The sequence below is a fragment of the Anas acuta genome, chromosome 1 (genome assembly GCF_963932015.1).
Source record: "Anas acuta chromosome 1, bAnaAcu1.1, whole genome shotgun sequence".
Taxonomy (NCBI): Eukaryota; Metazoa; Chordata; class Aves; order Anseriformes; family Anatidae; genus Anas; species Anas acuta.
Genome location: NC_088979.1, coordinates 73130366 through 73149689, shown reverse-complemented (window position 1 = coordinate 73149689; position 19324 = coordinate 73130366). Strand labels below are relative to the sequence as shown.

General features: G+C 34.5%; 1 protein-coding gene across 4 annotated transcripts in view; it reads left to right on the top strand.

Annotated features, from left to right (window-relative positions):
• Positions 1-19324, top strand: part of NLGN4X (neuroligin 4 X-linked) — a 200545-nt gene that overhangs the window by 174286 nt on the left and 6935 nt on the right. For all 4 annotated transcript variants that reach the window (XM_068682261.1, XM_068682243.1, XM_068682233.1 and 1 more), the window contains 2 exons: positions 9892-10077; positions 12637-13426. In XM_068682261.1, coding sequence (XP_068538362.1) covers positions 9892-10077; positions 12637-13426 — 976 coding nt within the window. The remainder of the gene's footprint in view (positions 1-9891; positions 10078-12636; positions 13427-19324) is intronic.

Below are 19324 nucleotides of genomic sequence, written 5' to 3'. Positions count from 1 at the left end.
GTTGGCTATTAGGAAAAGGGTTTGCATATTTTATCAGCTGCTGCTTTCTTTTTTCTTTTTTGGCGTAGTACTTCTGTCAGTTTTTAGAAATTACTTGCCTCTACAAGTTGTCCATTACAAGTTGTAAACAAACGTAAATATTTCATTTTATTATTTTATATTATTTTCATTGAGATGTCTATTGTGTTGTTAGTCAATACAGGTTTCTCCTCTGCTTTCCAGTGTTTTGCTGCATTCCTTCTTCCAAGTATGTATTCAGTCCTAGCTCAAAGTGAGTCAGACAAGAAAAACATGAATACTGACAAATAAAAATTAATCTTCCTTTCAGGGATATGTGTTGTAAATGGGGCACAAAATCATAATGACCTTTGTACTCCTACTGATAATAAGGCCACTCTGATATCAGATCATCCAGCTGGAAGCCAAAATTCATGCCATACACCTGCACACCACTGAGGCATTTTTGAGGCCTTTTTGATCACTGAAGATTTTTCACAGATCATCTATTCTGAATGTTCCAAGGATGCCAATCTGTACATTCCAAGGGCAGTGCCAGGGGTGTTATAGACACCTGGATATTAATTATTCAAGAGGCCATAATTAATCCCGAACTGAAGTGACTCTTGCCATATTTATTTTGTTCTGCACAACTTTTCCCTCTGTAGTGCCAAAGCAAAGTAAGAACGTTAACCTACCTCCAGATTTGTGTCATCCATTGAATCCTTACACTCAGCTCATACCCCTGCAAAAAGCTCAGTGGGTTCAATGCTATCTGTTACAATAATGTACATCTGCCCTGACAGCACCAAATTCACTCAAGGCAAAAAACACTTTTGGTGTTGTTAGTTGCCATTCAACTATTAGTTAAGACATCAAAGAGCAGTATTCTTACTGGAGAAATGACTATGACATACAAAAATAAAAAGTCAAAAGAAGGTGACTACCAGTGGTGACTATTACCTAAATTGCCAACAGGTGTCACTGGAGGGCCACTTGGGTAGACTTTCTTTCCCTTTTTATTTCTTTCTTTCCTTTTTTCAATACTAAGAAAAACAAACAAACAAAAAATCTATGAAGTTCTCAAAGTGGTGAGCACTTATTTATCATTACCACACTGATTTAACGTGGTTTAACCCAGCCGGCAGCTAAGTACCACTCCATTCAGCCATAACCCCTCACCCCCTGCCACTGGGGATGGGGGAGAGAATTGAAAAAAAAAATAAAAAAAAATATTAAATGAACCCTGTAGGTTGAGATAGAGGCAGTTTATTAGGATAGAAAATAAAGGAAAATAATAATGATAATAGTATTGGTAATAATAATGTGTACAAAACAAGTGATTCACAATGCAATTTCTCGCCACCCGATGACCAATGCCCAGTCCGTTCCCAACCCCCACCCCAGCCATTAATGATGTCAGATGGTATGGAACGCTCCTTTGGCCAGTTTGGGTCAGCTGTTCTGGGTCTGTCCCCTCCCAGCTCCTGCTGCATGGCCAGCGTGTTCACTGGCAGGACTGAGAAGGAAGCTGAAAAGTTCTTGGCTTAGTGTAAGCACTGTTCTGCAACAACTAAAATATCAGTGAGTTATCAACATTATTCTGATCCTAAATCCAAAACATAGCACCATACCAACTGCTAGGAGGAAAATTAAATCTATCCTAGCCAAAACCAGGACACTTCTAAATATTTTGTATACAATGCCAATATATATTTTATATATATATAATATATATATATATATAATATATTTTATATATATATATATATATATATATATATATATATATATATATATATATAAGCAATATATATATATGTTATATATATTATGGTATATATATTATATGGATTACAGTGTGCATGTGTTTATATATATATATATGTATATATATATAGAGAGAGAGAGAGAGAGAGAATGTTTATATTCTTCCTCCGTTGTTGTTTTTCCTAGCAAGAAAAATTAAAACTAATCTGTTAGCCTTTTATTCAAACAATTCCAATCTTTTCAATCTGGTAATTAAAGATAAAATTATTTTGCTGTTTTTACAGATGGTTGACATTTATGACAGGCAGGTTAACTTTTTGGTCATCTATTGTCTTTGCTTAGTTTTTACAATAAGTTACATTCCTTGATTTTCATTAATAAATTATTATTTAATTAACATTAATTAACATTTCTACCCTGTGTTCTTTAAGGTTTTCTCTAATATTGATGAACAGCTAAATACATATATATATTTTTTTCATTTGATATTCATCATTTAGTTGAAAAAAATCAAAAGTATATTAATTCAATCAGTTTCATGTAGGTTCCATCTGTATTTACTAGTAACAAAAAAGTATTTCCAGCTTTCACAGTCCTACAGAAGAACTTTTCTTGGTAAAATAGGAATTTCTAAAAAGCAATCAGATGCTTTAGAAATGGAGCTTTGTGCTATAAGTGTGGAAGAATGTACTGTGTCTCTGTGGGATGAGTTAAATTTCTTTATAGCAGCCATTCTGTTGCTGTCTTACGGTTTTATAGCTAAGACACTGATGATAGCACACCAGTGCTTTGGCTGTTGTCAAACAGTGCTTACACAGGGACATAGCTTTCTATTTTCCCCACTCTGTCCTCTGCAACTTTGGGGTGGGAAAGAGATAGGAAAGGGACACAGACAGGATAGGTGATCCAAGTTGTCTAAAGGGGTATTTCATGATATAACATCATGCTTAGCAGTAAAACTGGAGGCAGAGGAAGAAGCAGGGTGGGTCTGGCTTCCAAAGTAGCCCTTGTTTTGAGACTATCTAGGCATGTCTGCCTGTGGGGGGTAGGGAGTGATGCCCTTTGCTTTGGCTGTCTTTTTCTCTTCATCTATTAAATTGTTTTTATCCCAACCCATAGATTATCTTGCTTTATTTCACAAAAAGTGAAATTTTATTGTATGTATTTTCTCCCTGTGTCCTGCTGGTTGGTTGGGGGTAACTGAGAAAGCAGCTGCGTGGGCCCTTGGCTGCTGGCCAGGCTGTCTCATTCAATTGGCTTTCTATACACAAAGTACTTTCATCTTGTTGTTGAGTGACTTTGGATTTGACTATTTAGACCAATGGCTGAAGAATATTTTCAAAACATATTTTGATGGAGTACACCAGACACTTGTTAATTGTTCCTCCAAGACCCACAACTTTATTATTATTATTATTATTATTATTATTATTATTATTATTGTTATTGTTATTATTGTTATTTATTGTTATTTATTATTATTATATATTTTTTAATCTGGTTACTGTGATATTGTTTAATGACATTTATTATATTATTTTTAATGACTATTTAGTTTAATGACAAGCTTAACCTGCGAGCATATGGAGAAGTAGTTACTGAGAATACAGTAGACCAATAAATGCATTCTGCAGTGTTTATTGCTTTCATCTTTATTTAATATTAAAAAAAAAAAAAAAAAAAAAAAAAAAAAGTAATAATAATCTACAACCAGAACAGTTGTCAAAAGCTTTTCTAGTGGCATTTCTTATAGAGTTATTGCTATTTACCATGAAAAAAAGACAATAGAATTGAATGTTGAATATATCTTCAATCTTGAATATTTCTCAATCTTCAATACTTTAGATAATCTACATTGGCCTAACCTCATTGCACAATAGTTTCAGAGCATTTTATACTGAACAAGGCAAATTTAAAAACAGTTAAGTGTCATGTACAAATTTCAATTGGTTTCATTAAAAGTATGTTGTAGTAGAAATATTATAATAGCTTAACTGAAGGAAACTTTTGACCTCCCTACTACTTTGATAAATTTATGCTAATAAGCTTTTCACTGCTTAGAAATATGTATAAAAACAGGTTCTTAATCTTGCTAATATGCATCCTATTTTTTTTTGTTATTATTTTCCCCCTAAGTGTTCTTATAAACCTATGAGATTCAGGATACTTTCAAAAGGTTTTTATGGATTTAAGGCTGGATTTTCTCCTAAATTGTAAAGAACACACTTTAGATTTCAGTACTAAAGCAGTATAGAAACAAAGAATATATTCTCACTTCACCTTCTCTCTGATTTATTCTTTTGTACTGTTTGCAGTAATGTTTTTGTCTTCACAATAGAAGTAATTTGAAAGAATACATCAAGATAGAATCATAAAAAACTGTTCTCATGCTTAGGCCTGAGTTAGAAAACTGGGTTAAAGACGTTGCAGTACATATTAACACAATTTACTATCTTAATATGGAATCTATACGTTTTTTATTATTATTATTATTATTCACTACAATTTTCTTATTGCTCATCATATCTGGAGCTAAAATTTAAATGAATCTTATCTGGAACTGGGCAGGGTAAGTAGCCTTAGCAGATATAAATTTATTTCTGCTACTTTAGAGTAGCAGGCCATACCTGAGAGCCTGAGTTGCTGAAAATTAAATAAATTGTTTTGACATCTAGCTAAGCATCTTGTCCCCAAAATCTGTTTGGAATGCTTGGGGATAGATCAGGAAGGGTAAGCATGGCATAAACATATATGACAGTTTCCTCTAACACTCTCCTAGTTTCCAACTATTTGTATCTTAGGGACTTCCTGTACTGACTGTGATCTCTGTGTACTCAGTAATACCCAATGAATTTCATTTCATATTTGAAGATTTTAATATCTGAACTCAGCAAGTACACTTTTACAGTGGTAAATATGTACAGTAAAAAGCTATTAGAAAACATGAAGAACCTGCTGTATGTTTGCTGATTACTCTTTGCTTTAAAAATGTCCTACCCTGGCAATTAAAAAATTTAAACAAAACAAAACTAACAAAAAGAAATGATTATGCTTCAAACCATATTTTCTTGAATCTTACTTATATTGCTTATGCCATATTTCTGATCAGATGTTATACAAATCAATTATTTTTGCGAGATTTTTGCCTGACAAATAAATTGTAGTAGGCTATACAGGTCTGGGCAGCAGTTGTGAAGAGGAATATGGACAGAATACATTTAAAATTAGACAATACAACAGAGATTTAGAAAGAAGCAGAAAAATAAATCAAAGTGCACTAACATTTATTTTTTACAGGTTTCCTGATGATTATTTTTCAGTGTGATATCTTGGCTGTTCAATGCATCTTGTTAACTTTGACACAAGCTTTTCTGTAAGGGCCGTGTCATCAGCTCAGAAATTAAATATTTTGTTTTTAAGAAAATATATTAAGGGAAAAAGAGGAAACAAAGGTACTTCATTTGCACTGAAGAGTGTACCTTATTTTAAGATGCACTTCTAAAATTTTTTGTAGTAGCTGCTAAAACATGTGATAGAATAAGGTTTATTCTTTCCTTACTTATATGTTTGCCCTGTACGTAAAGAAAAAATATATAAAAAAATGGTTACCTTCCCACTTTATGATTATTTTTATTATTTTTTTTTAATCCTAAAAAAGTTGGTGTAATTTTCCAGTACTGAATTATATTTGTAAATTTTCATAGAATTTCAAAACACTTTGAAAATACCGTCTTTCACACACCAAATCAACCCTGTCTATTTGTACTGGGAGATTTTAAACTAACCATTAGGAAACAAATTTATAACACACACATATAAAACAAAGATAACAAACAAACTATCCCAAGAGTAACTAGAGAAAATGATTTTGTTTGCTTGTTTGGCTGTTTCTATTAAAAAAAGTTACCAAAGAGCACAACTTGGGAGGGGGGGGGCGGAAGAAAAGAAAAAAACAAACACAACAGTGCAGTCTTTTTCATTTCTAGTTTTCCTAGCTTCCTCTTAGTTTTCTAACAACTTATAATCTATTACATCATGGCATGGACCACAGAGAATGATATTTGTGCCCATGTAGTTATATATACCAAATAGAAAATTGAAACATGAGAACAAAATAATCATAGAGCAGCTCATATTTAAACTGAGAAAGTAAAAGTAATGAAGTAAAAATACTTGAAAAATATAGCAGAGTACAAGTGTTCTTAATAGTTGTTACCACTGTTCTGTTCATCACTTAGAGTAGGCAACTTACTTTCAGCACATATGCCTTTGTTATAGAATCCTTTATTTGCAGCTGGTGTTGACATTGGAATTCAAATGTCATTTCTGACTAAGTGGAAGGGATGAGTAAGGAAGCAAGAGAAAAATTTGGACATAGATAAGTAGCTCAGTGTCTAGTATTCTGTTAACACTGTTTCAGGTGGGGAAGAAAAAAAAAAAAAAAGGAAGGGAAGGACAAGAAATCAATGGAGGAACAATCACAGTTGATATGTAGGTTTTCAGCCAGACATCAAATTGATTTGATTTGAATTAGGCCCAAGGACCTACCAACACTGGGGGTCTTCCATTCTCTGTGTGGAACACGTGACTGCTTCAGCAGTCTGTCTGTCAGAGCTTCTGTTGCTCCCAACCACCCCCCAACCCACTTGAGGAAATACAAGGTCCCACATGCCCCAAGGATGTCCCTGCAAACTGCCCCACAAGGATGACCTCTGGCTGGGCACAGGTTCCCCATGGAGGGGGTATTCTGTTTGGGCTGTACAAAGGTTGTGATGCCAGGGACCAACTTCTTGCATTGTCAAAATGTTCAGGTGTTGTCTTCCTCTCGCTTTTCTCTCCCTAACTTTAAAAATTTTCACACTTCTTTTGTATTTTTTTACAGGCTGATTTTACTTTGCTTCAAAAGACTCTAATTCCCTGGTTGGGGCAAAAGACCTAAAAGAGTTTGGGTCATTTCTTTCACACACATGGGTTATGTTCACATCCTTCTTTTTTTTTTTTTTTTTTTTTTTAGCTGTTGTTGTTCAAGGCATTAGGCAATGGAAGATCCATGTAGGTGGCCTTCCAAATCATTATTTAATGGAAAACAGATTTATAAAGTCAAGAAACAAATATTACTATATTTCCTTTCTGTGTCATTATGTGGTGGGGAAAAAAAAATAAAAAAGAAAGAAAAAAAGAAGGAAAAAAAAGAAGGAAAAAAAAGGGAAAAATAAAAGGAAAGAAAGGAAAAGAAGGAAGGAAGGAAGGAAGGAAGGAAGGAAGGAAGGAAGGAAGGAAGGAAGGAAGGAAGGAAGGAAGGAAGGAAGGAAGGAAGGAAGGAAGGAAGGAAGGAAGATTTTTGTTGTACATATTCAAGGACATCCTTTGTTTGTTGCACTAAGACAGTGGACTTCCATATTCTATTAAAACCTTATCTATGGCTTTTCATTTCACAGACTATCCTTTGAATCACTCTGTACAGTAAAATGGAAAATATTCTTATTTCACTTAAAATCATATACTTATCAGGCACAGAGTATAAATCCCCATATCAAAACAAAGCTTTCTTCCTGTTTGTTTAGGATTTTACAGTGACACATGAAGAAACTATTCTGATATCTTCACAGTGGCTACAGGAAAATAAAATAAAAACAAAAAGTTGTTAGTGTTGTGTATTTCTTGATGAATAGTTACTTTTTGCCTGAAATTCTTGAAATAGCATTGAATAAATATTTTGATCTAGTATTCATGAAATAAAATATATACTCATAAAGAAAAGACAGATTTATAAATTCAGTTTGTGTCATGTGGGGCTGACACTTTGCTTTGATGATTAGTTTAGAAATTAAGAAAATTTGCTCTTGTAATTAATGAGAATCAGCAGAGAACTGTGAAAACGAAACAAAAAAAATCTTAATTTGTCTAACATCAGATATTCACTGACTGCAATTTTACTCAGTCACCTTTCAGAACATTTGGAAGGAATTCAAAAACACAAAGATCAACCAGCTTGATGCTGCTATAAGAGGTAAAACGTGGTTAGGCTCTGAATATTAATTACCATGCTGCTTTAAAGGTTACTAGAGTCACTTTCTCACAGGGAGGTCATAGTTCTGATTGAATAAAGGCTTAATTATAAAATATTATAGAGCATTACAGTGAACTGCAGCAACAAATCCAGCAAGCAAGTTATTCTTTGATAGCTCTAAAAATGAAATAAAGTCATGACCTTTTTTCAAAAAGGTCAATTATGGATTTGATGTTTTTTTGTTTGCATTTCCCTATTGGTATGAGAAAGAACATGTTATTGCTATTTTAACCACCATGCTTGCCACTACTAGAGTATTTTTTTTTAATGAGAAAGCCATATCAAATGCTATTTAGTAATAAATTTATGATTCATATTACTGCAATTGAAGTAAGCGTTTTGTGAAAAATACAGAGTTCATGAAACACTTTGTGACATTAAATAGCTATTAATAATTGCTATTTAAATCTGAAAAAAATATTTTTTGGGTGCAAGGTATTAAGTTTTATTTAATAATGGCTAATCTTGCATGTAGAAATGCAACAGCATAATGTAGTCTATATAGCATTTGAAATGTAACATTTAATCCTTTATATGATACTGTTTTTAAATCTTGAGGCTGGATTTACATCTCATTGTAGAAATTTTATCACAGAAAACATTGTGCAAATATATCTGTGAATGTCCAACACATCTAACTGTTTCTTCTTTTTGTTCACCTTTGCTTCTTTTCCACTTCTTCCATTTTCAGTCATTTAATTAATCCAACCTTGTGAATTTTCTCCTTTCTTGTCACTGAAAAAAAGACAGTCAGTGCAAATGAATCTGTTCCCATTTGCCAAAGGAGTTCAAATGTAGTGTAAGGTCTATTTTCCTTAGGACTTCAGGTCTCCCTTGTAGTCCTTGCTAGGAACAGGAAGGCTAAGGTGTCTCAAGGTTGCAGACAGTGAATCTCTTTCTCACTTTAATTTCAAACTGCTCCAGGACTGCAGATCCCCTGAGTCCTGGGTCCCTCTTCTGGCAAATTTTCCTGAAATTAAAATTTGTTTGGAAACATCAGTGAGTTCCTTCTTTGACTTGACAAGCAACTACCAGTGGTACCTAAATCAGTAATGTCCACCGGCAAACATTGTTGTAAGGTATTCTAGTGTTGTAAGGTATTCTAATAGACTCCTGGCTTCCAGTTGTCTGACAGGAAAAGGTCTGTGGGAGTTAGAGGGGTGTAAGTACATGATTCAATGTGGTAATTTGAACATAACACAAAGTCTAGACTGAATGATGGGCATGGATAACATTTCTGGTTAGCTGGTTTCAGAAAAGCAAAATTAATCTCAGTCCTAGTCTCTCAGTCATTTTGCTCTAAGTTGCAAGACAGGCAGCAAATGTGTCATGCTTTGTTTCTAAAATCTGATAAACACAGTACAGGAGCAAAAAATAGCAGCACAGTTCTTACTGCAATTTCCAATGAAAGAAACAAAAACTGATTTGTTCAGATAAAATATCTCGATCAAAGACTGAATTGCTCACAATTTATCTGCTATCTTCCTAATAAATAACCGTTGCAAAAATTTGAGTGTAATTTTTCTTTCCCTACATTGTTTGCTGATTCTTTTTCTATTTTTTTCATCCTTTTTCTTTTTCTGAGCTTGTCCATACATATCACAAGTACAATAATTTATAGAGCTATATAGGTCAGAAGAATTTCGGACAGTGTTAAGAAGCATTTAAATTAGTGTGTTAGTGAGCATTGTTCATAGTGGAAGATTTGTTATCTCACTTATTCCTGTATGTAGTCTTTGCATAAAAACAATTTACAATTTTTTTTATACCTTAATCACATGAAATTGTCAAATGCTTAAAATCTTCATATATTTTTTCATTGATACAGAATTATTTCAGAAAATAAATGATGATCTTTCACAAACATTATCTCTGCATTAGGGCAAAACAAACCAAAACCAAACAACACAGAATGATTTCCTCAACATGGAGACATGCAACTAGGACTGTAACTTTTTTTTTACAAAAAAAGGGGAGAGGGGAGCTCAGAATATATGTTTACCTTATAGCTAACTCTTTCAGTTGAACTAAAATTATCCCTTTTTTCCTTACAGGTTTTTTAAGTACTGGGGACCAAGCTGCAAAAGGCAATTATGGACTGCTTGACCAAATCCAAGCTTTACGTTGGATTGAAGAAAATATTGGATCTTTTGGAGGAGACCCAAAAAGAGTTACTATTTTTGGATCTGGGGCAGGAGCTTCCTGTGTCAGTCTTCTGACACTCTCTCACTATTCAGAAGGTAAGGATCTCCTGAGCAAAACGTAGTTCAGTAACAGTAAAATGATTCTTTTGTAAATCAACAGTACACTTTTAAAACAAAATAAAACTTTATATACATGTATATATGCATATCTATATAATTTAAGGAAAATGGCCAAATCATGTTGGCTGAATTAGAATGACACTATGTCTGTAATTTTTTGTAAAATACCTACTATCCAGTATTCTGCATTTGTATTAATCAACATAAATATTTTACATTAAAAATGCATGTTTTTGTAGTAGAAATTTCACACAAAAAACTGCCACAGGCCATATATTATTTGTCTGGATTTATCAACAGTCTCCACTGAATCTTCCATCAAAGAATATGACATATTTAAAATTAAACAGAGCAGTGACATTTTTAATTTCTTAAACATTCTTGTCTACCTTTCCAGCATGTATTTAGATATTTTCCTTACTAAATAACAATAAAACTCAATTTCATTCGAAAAAATGTTTAACTCTCCACAAGTAGCTCCTACACAGAGTTCTTAAGATTTTGGTAAGTGTCAGAGCTGCCGAATTTCTGCCTCAGAAAACAATCAACCAACCACCACCACCAACAAAGAACATATAGCAACAGTAGATTGTTATTGACAAGACCAATTCTGCAAAAAAATGAATAAAAGACAAGACCAATGTGATGGCTTTACACTGATGGCTAACCTTGCTCTCTCACTGCTCTCTCACTCTCTGTCCTGAAAGGAAGAGAGTGAAAAAATAGGAAGAAAAAATTGCTTAAGGGCTGAGATATGGGTTCCTGTTCACTGGAAATTGCTCACCAAGGCTCAGCACAGGGAGATTAACATAATTTATTCTCTATTCTTAGTAGACTACAGCAGTGAGAAACTAAAAGCAAACTAAAAACACCTTCCCTCCCATCCAGCCTGCTTCACCTTGGTCCCTCCGTGAATTGAAGATGAACTTTCGCTCTGGTGCTTGGAGCACCTCCTCTTCCTCCTCCATTGACCTTGGTGTCTGCAGGGCTCTCTCTCTCAACGTTATCTCACTCATCTATCCCAGCGTCTGTGGCACAGCAGCTATTTTCCTTTCTTACACATGCTCGTACAAAGGCACAACCAGTGTCACTTATTGGATCAACTTTGTCCAGTGGTGGGTCCCTTTTCCAAGAGGGAAAAGCTGGAACTGGCTCTTATCTAATATGGGGCAGCTTCTGGACTCTGCTTATAGTGTCTGCTCCTACAGCCCCCCCCTGCTACATAAACCTTGCCAAAAACAAACAAACAAACAAACAAATATGTATTATATTTATAACTCCATGTTACTCCTATCATAATCAAACATACAGAAATCTATGGCAGAAGTCTAAGCCATAGCAGTCATTTGTAGCTAGTAATCATATCCTATTTGAAAGTACATAGAATTATTTCTGACATTTCAGGGAATTGATACAATACTGTGAAGTGAGTAACTGTTGAGTAATCCCTGCTAAAAGCAAGCAGATGGAACAATGAAAAAAATCAACTAATTGCATTACTGAAATTTTATACCCTGTGCAGTAAGTAGTCATCACAAAGGTGTATTGGCCACAGCCCCCTTTCCCTGTAAATGCTTCAAGGTCTTCAAATATTTTTGTAGCTCTTGCTGTCTTTGGTATTTCAAGAGCTTGAGTGTAGAAACCATGTGCAGAAGGTGCTCAGGCTTTTTAGTTTAAGTATACAATAGGCCATTTTAGTTATCTTACCTGGAAAAAGATGGGTATGATTCTGAAATAAGCTCCATGATTTGCAGTGCTCTGGTGTCACAAAGAAACTCTTTAGTTTGTGTCTGTTTTTTTTCTTTTCAATATTATAAAAATATAAAACAACCAGAACTATTTCATTTTGCCTTATTTTCTTCTAAAATATGCAAACATTTTAAATCACCATATAAGCATTACTAACACTATATATACACCCTCTCAGGTGGTAATGAAAAAAAAGTCAGAGGAGAAGGTTCAAGCCTATTAAATTGATTTTAGCAGAGCAGATTTTTTCAAATTATATGATGCATAGCTTCTGTGAAGGAAATGAGAGTGTGTAATTTTCATTTGACCTTTAAACTACTGAAGACTGCATTTATGAGAGTCATTTACATGGTGAAGAGGATATGATTGCTTGTAGTTGCCATTCCTTTAAAGAAATTTTTACGGGATTACCACTGTGCTAAATCCAGGGGACTAGCATTTAAATTAAAAATGCAAGAAAACTGCAGTACAAACATGAGTTTTGTTCTTGAACCAGTAACCTGAAACCTTCATGCTTTCTGTATGTGAGCATCAAGAACAAGAGAGAATTTAATTAGTAGCCTATTACATATACTATTAAAAAGGAGCAGTGAGTAGAACATATAGAAACTGAATTGGAATATAAGAATATGCATCCTTTAGTTATTGTATAATCAATACATTCTTTGCTTAGTGAATGCTGATTATTTTATTTATTTTACTTTATTTTATCTTTAGTTTAGTTTAGTTTAGTTTAGTTTTTGTAATATATAACTTGGTTTGTATCTAAACAATTTGCACCTGCAGGTTTGTTCCAAAAGGCAATCATACAGAGTGGAACAGCCCTGTCCAGCTGGGCAGTGAACTACCAGCCTGCCAAGTACACTAGGATATTGGCAGATAAAGTCGGCTGTGACATGCTGGATACCACTGATTTGGTTGAATGCCTTCGAAATAAGAACTACAAAGAACTCATTCAACAGACCATCACTCCAGCCACATACCACATTGCCTTTGGGCCTGTGATAGATGGAGACGTGATTCCAGATGACCCCCAGATTCTCATGGAGCAAGGAGAATTCCTTAACTATGATATAATGCTGGGTGTGAATCAAGGGGAAGGTTTAAAATTTGTGGATGGCATAGTTGACAATGAAGATGGTGTTTCCCCCAATGATTTTGACTTTTCTGTCTCCAATTTTGTGGACAATCTATATGGTTATCCAGAAGGGAAAGATACACTGCGAGAGACCATTAAATTCATGTACACCGATTGGGCAGACAAAGAAAACCCTGAAACAAGACGGAAGACCCTGGTAGCACTATTTACTGACCACCAGTGGGTTGCTCCTGCTGTTGCCACTGCTGACCTTCATGCCCAGTATGGATCTCCAACGTATTTCTATGCATTTTATCACCACTGCCAAAGTGAAATGAAACCAAGTTGGGCTGATTCAGCTCATGGTGATGAAGTTCCTTACGTGTTTGGCATTCCTATGATTGGCCCAACAGAACTTTTCAATTGCAATTTTTCCAAGAATGATGTCATGCTTAGTGCAGTAGTTATGACATATTGGACGAACTTCGCCAAAACTGGGTAAGTCTGACCTTCAGCATTCCTTTCGGTTGATAACATACTACTAAGCTAGTCAACATTCTGTAGCAATGGCTTCAAACCCTGATTGTGCCGCAGCACTATAGCACTATTTGGTATGCACGAGACAGTATGTAACTGGGGCTTATTCATATTTAATACATTTTTGATTAGTGTGTTCCCTCAAACTATTTTTTTTTCAGTAGCTCAGTGAGAAGAATAAAGCACTGTATTTTTGGTTTTAAAATAGGAAAATTATTAGGAAAAAACACATCTCAGGGAAAAAAACAGCTCACTTAGATACTGAAAAATCAGAGGAAATGTCTTCTGCTTGAAGGAACTGTCATACAGATAGCAATTATCTCTTACAAAAGTAAAGAAGTTATTATTATTATTATTATTATTATTACTATTATTATTATTATTATTATTATTATTAATTATTCATTATTCATTATTCATTATTATTATTTAATTTTTATTTATTTTAGCAACCTTCATAGGAATAGAAGCTCAGGGAAGAAGTGGATCAGACAGACATAGGAAAGATTTTTTCTTTCCCTCTGGTGGCTGTAATGGCTACAAAGCACTTCACTAGGATTAAGAAAAGACTCAGATATAAATTTTGCTATGAGAAGGTTGAACATTTAAATTAATTCCGCTTACAAAATAGAGACATCAAGGTTTAGCTGAAATACAGTTGTAAACATCAAGGAAAGAACCCTCAAAGCAGCTTAATCTGTGAGTGCCATTAATAATTTCTGCCCACTTTCTATAACATTCCTCTAAAGAATATTGCAGTGTTTTACTTGAACAGCAAGGGCTTTTTTTGTTAACCTTGAGTCTTCGGTACTCAGTTAAAACACAGACACTTGTGGCACAAAGGGGCTGTAAATCTTTCCAATGAAAGTTTAATGGCAGGATTGGACTCTGGAAACTGCAGCTTTACTGCAGTGCAGTGAATGGTATGCAGCACTATGAGAAAAATTCAGAGGTGCCTAGTGTGAAACACTCAGCTCTAGCAGCCTTTAATGAATCCAAACAATGTTCAAGGGAGGGAGATTTTGCAGACTGAACAAAAACCTTGAGCATGAATTGAGTAAGACACAATCACATGCTTCAGGTCACTTTACAAGGAAAAAGAAAGCTTTTGTTGTGTTACATTTTAGACAAGCAGGTACTTTAAAATGCAGAAATTCCACAGGGCTACAACATGAGTGAATGAACTGTGGAATATTTAGATGTTTTTGGAAACAATAAGTCATCAGTTGGATGACTGGTTTGGACAAACTTAAGGACAAAAGCTTAGTTTATGGACAGAGAATGCCGCATGCTGGCTGTACTGCACACTCAGGAAGACTATTTTACCATCATTATGTTTTTATTTGTATGGATCGAGTGTCACATATACGTAGAGGACTTCATATAGATGTGTTTGGAATTGGTATGGAGATCTCCACAGTGTCGCTGTTATATTTAATTTCTTTATGATTGTCCCATGTAGAATAAGTTGAATTTAAGCAATTTTTGAGGAGCTTCTTGCAGTCCCATTACTTGTAGTCATAAGCAGTTTACAGCTGTTGCTACATGAAAGCCAATTTCAGCAAGCTATACATACCATCACCCAGTTATGAATCCATGGTCATACTACACCTACATAATATAGCAGGTACTTCAGGAGAGCCATGAATCATTTCTGAAGCCTCCCTATAGTTGATGAGACAGAAATGTAGCATTACAAATTTGCCATGTTGTAGACAGAAAGATACATTATTTTAAAAGACCTCTAGATGTAAAGATTCATTTTTCCCAGGTAAGGGGAAAGACCAACCCAAGATAGGTGTTTTTTTTTTTTTTTTTTTTTTTTTTTTTCTTTCCCCTTAGTTTATATGAACAATATAAATATTAGTAATAATAGTTAATATGATATTAACTATTCTGGATAATACAGGAGAATACTTGTAGGAAAATAATATTTTAAGATTGTATTTCCTCTGTAACCACTGGTACCTCCAATGGTAAAGGGAAGCTTGTAGCACCTCAAAACAAGCGTAACAGGGCACATATATCATAGAATCATAGAACCATAGAATATCCCGAGTCAGAAGAGACTTATAAGGATCATTGTGTCCAACTCCCAGCACCACACAGGTCTACCCAAAATTTCAGACCATATGACTAAGAGCATAGTCCAAACATTTCTTGAACTCCGACAGGCTTGGTGTTGTGACTACATCCCCGGGGAACCTCTTCCAGTGCGAGACAACTCTCTCGGTGAAGAATCTCTTATTGATATCTAGCCTGAACCTCCCCTGTCACATTTTGACACCATTCCCTCAGGTTCTATCATTGGTCACTAAAGAGAATAGATCAGTGCCTGCCCCTCCACTCCCCCTCATGAGGAAGCTGTAGACCACGATGAGGAACCCCCTCAGCCTCTTCTTTTCCAGGCTGAAAAGGCCAACTGACCTCAGCTGCTCCTCATACATCTTCCCCTCTAGGCCCTTCAACATCTTTGTATCACTTCTCTGGACACTCTACAAGAGTTTCACATCCTTTCTGTACTGTGGTGCCCAGAACTGAACTCAGTACTCGAGGTGAGGCTGCACCAGCATAGAGTAGTGCAGGACAGTCACTTCTCTCAGCCGACTAGCAATGCCATGCTTGTTGCACCCTAGGATACAGTTGGCCCTCCTGGCTGCCAGGGCTGGCTTATTTTCAGTTTGTTATTAACCACAACCCCAGATCCTTCTCTGTGGAGCTGCTGTCCATATATCAAGTGCGTATATGGAAAAACCATTCTTCTCTCTACACCACATGCAATCTGAAATCTATGTGGTGTACTTTGAGGTCCTACAACTCTCAAAAATAAAGGGTTGGTTATCTTTTTCTTTTTCTTTCTTTCTTTCTTTCTTTCTTTCTTTCTTTCTTTCTTTCTTTCTTTCTTTCTTTCTTTCATTCTTTTTTTTTTTTTTTTTTTCTACCTTTTATTAAATTAATAATTTTACATTAATAATTTACCTTATCCTGAACTGGGCATTATTTCTGTTTGTACCCATGGCAATACATGAAAAATCTGTTAAGTGACAGATTTCGCCGTTTGATGTTTCCCCTGTAGGTGGACCTTAAACACTAAAATTGACATTTTTTTTTTATATTATTATTTTAATGTCTCTTGAGATTCTTTGAGTCTCAACGACTGTTCCACAGAGACAACATTGAGGTACTTATTGTATAATTATGGCTCAGGTAGTGCATCATTTTAATGGCTTTTAACTGACCTGCTGTCACTGTTGTTTAATGAACTGCCAAAGCTAGGTTCAGAGGGCAGGTCAATCCTGTAAGAACACTAGGTGTAAAAGGCACAGCACAAAACATAGTGCTTTATTGTGTTTTACTTTGAAGACAGTTATTAGCAAATAAGTGGCGACAATTAAAGTGACTGTTTAATGGCAAATGAGTCATGATTAAAATGAATACTTAGAAGATGCTTTTGCTAATCCTCCATTTTTTACCTTGCTCTTATTATATTATTATTTTGTTTGTTTGTTTGTTTTTTACATTCACAGTCATCTTAACCTTTTAAAAAATTGTTTCTAGCATGGTTAGAAATAGGGAAATAATTTGTTACAAAGTAGGCATGAGAAACTACATTTGGGATATAAAAATGACGTGAATATGTGGCTTTTAATTCCATTATTTGGAAAATTATGCGAGGGAGCTTCATTAAGAGGTGCATTTAAAGCTTTAGTCTGCTAGTAGTACTATCCTACCATAATGGAAATTTTATATGCTCAAATGTTCGGCAAATGTTCAAATATTAGGGCCATGTTACATCCTTCACAGATATATCGATATAGGGAGAGTGAACAATGTGAGGGGTTGTGTGTCAGCCCTTAAAAGATAGTCTGCCAGCTACATGCTTGTGAAGAAGGATTTGAAGATTCATGCAGTAGATATGAAAACATGCTCTCTGAAGCATCTATTGGGTTTCTAAAAATTACCCTCTTTTGAATAGTTACAATACTCTATTTTTGCCCTCGTTCATCCAGCTCCGTGTTGGAGATGGGAAAGATATAGGTTGGAAAGACATATTCTTGATTCATTTTTAAATTGGAAGAATACTCCTGAGTTATTTTCCTGCCATTGATTCTTTATTATCTGAGTTAATAAAGATATCTAAATTTTATATTCAGTTCAGCTTTCTAAAGGAAGACCTAATAAGATCTCCAATGATTAAAATGTGTTTTCAAATAAATTCTCTCTGAACTGTTTTATGAGTTGCATTTCTTTTGATGTTTTTATCTGAAGAAACAAATGTTTCCAAGAGTAAGTCTTTTGGGTCTGTTGGTCAAATGAAACAGAGTACTTATGGTATGCTTTCTACAATATTTACAATAGCTGACTGAGAACATGCAACAGTGGGACTTGGTGATAAGTGAGGAAAGGAGATAAGGAATTAAAAAAATAAAATAAATAATAATAATAATAATAAAAACATGTTCGTGTACCTTCTGTACCAGTGCTTCAGGCAGGAGTAGTTACATCGCTATTATTATTGTGACAACTTCAAAAATCGGTGTAAGCATGAAGAAGGTCTACAGAGTTTGTTATTTTTTTGGTTGGTGGTGGTTGTGTTTTTAGTTTTGTTATGTTTGTTTATTTGTTTAATATGGAGTTAAAAGAAAAGAAAGAAAATAGATTATGAATGGGCCTTTCAGTGTCTTAGAGACAGGCCCAGTGTGTAACTGTTGAGACATTTTACTCTCTGATGAAGTCAGAGAATGTCACCAAAAAAAATGAAACTCTTTAAATGCATTAACGTAACAGTTCCATTATGCTGACTAATGGTCAATGCTTTGCAAAAGCACATAAAAATTAATGGCATTTTAGCATGCCATGTGGAATTCTGAATAAGAGAAAATTTCCTAACGTTTCTTGACATTCTTCAGTGCCAATATCACCAGGTGTGAAATACTCAGTTCCCTCATTTGTCCTATAGGTCATCTAATAATTCACCTTGTGAATAGGAATGTGTGTTACTCTTCAGTCAGCATTCATTGCAGACACATTTATGCTTGAGAAAAAAACAATGTTTTGAATGTATGTTTGTAGCCTATGAGGTTTGAATTAAATGAAAATGGCAACATGTTAGATTGAGCAAAAGCAGTGTAGACTGAAAGTGGGAGAGAGACATCATAAGTGACATCAGGTGATTCTGCACATTAATAAAAATACTTTAGACAGGACAAGAAAGACCACAATATATATTGCATACAAGCATTTAATAATAGGGGCATTTTTTTTCTTGATAGAGAATGTGTTTAAAATGAATCCTGTAAATGATGAAAACAATCAGAGAACAAAATGAATGAAAGTATCAATTTTGTTCTAGCAATAGGATAACTAAACTAAACTAAACTAAACTAAAATAATAAATAAATAAAACACTGTCAACTAGTGGGATTGGGAACCATTATCCATTATTATATCCATTAACTGAGGAAGTTCAGAACTGAAAACATATTGGTCAGATTATATTTCTATCATAATGATTAGAATGGAGATTAAAGGAGGATATTCCAGCAGTCTTTTGTTCTCTGCCTTCTTGAATTTAAACCTCAAGAATATCCATAAACACCAGTGAAGTTAGAAGCTGATAAAATAAATCTGTAATTAAAAAAGTGAATGTTTTGTCAAACATGTAACTGTATAATGGAAATGATTACATCTATATTTTATGTCTACAATACTGGAAAAGAATGTATAGTAGGGTATTGGAAAAATATTTATAAGAAGATAAACTTTGCAACATCACGAGGAAAAGACTTAACATATTGGAAATTGTAACCTTCTGATTTTATCACCAGTGAGCATAGAAGAAGGTCCAAGGAAACTAAA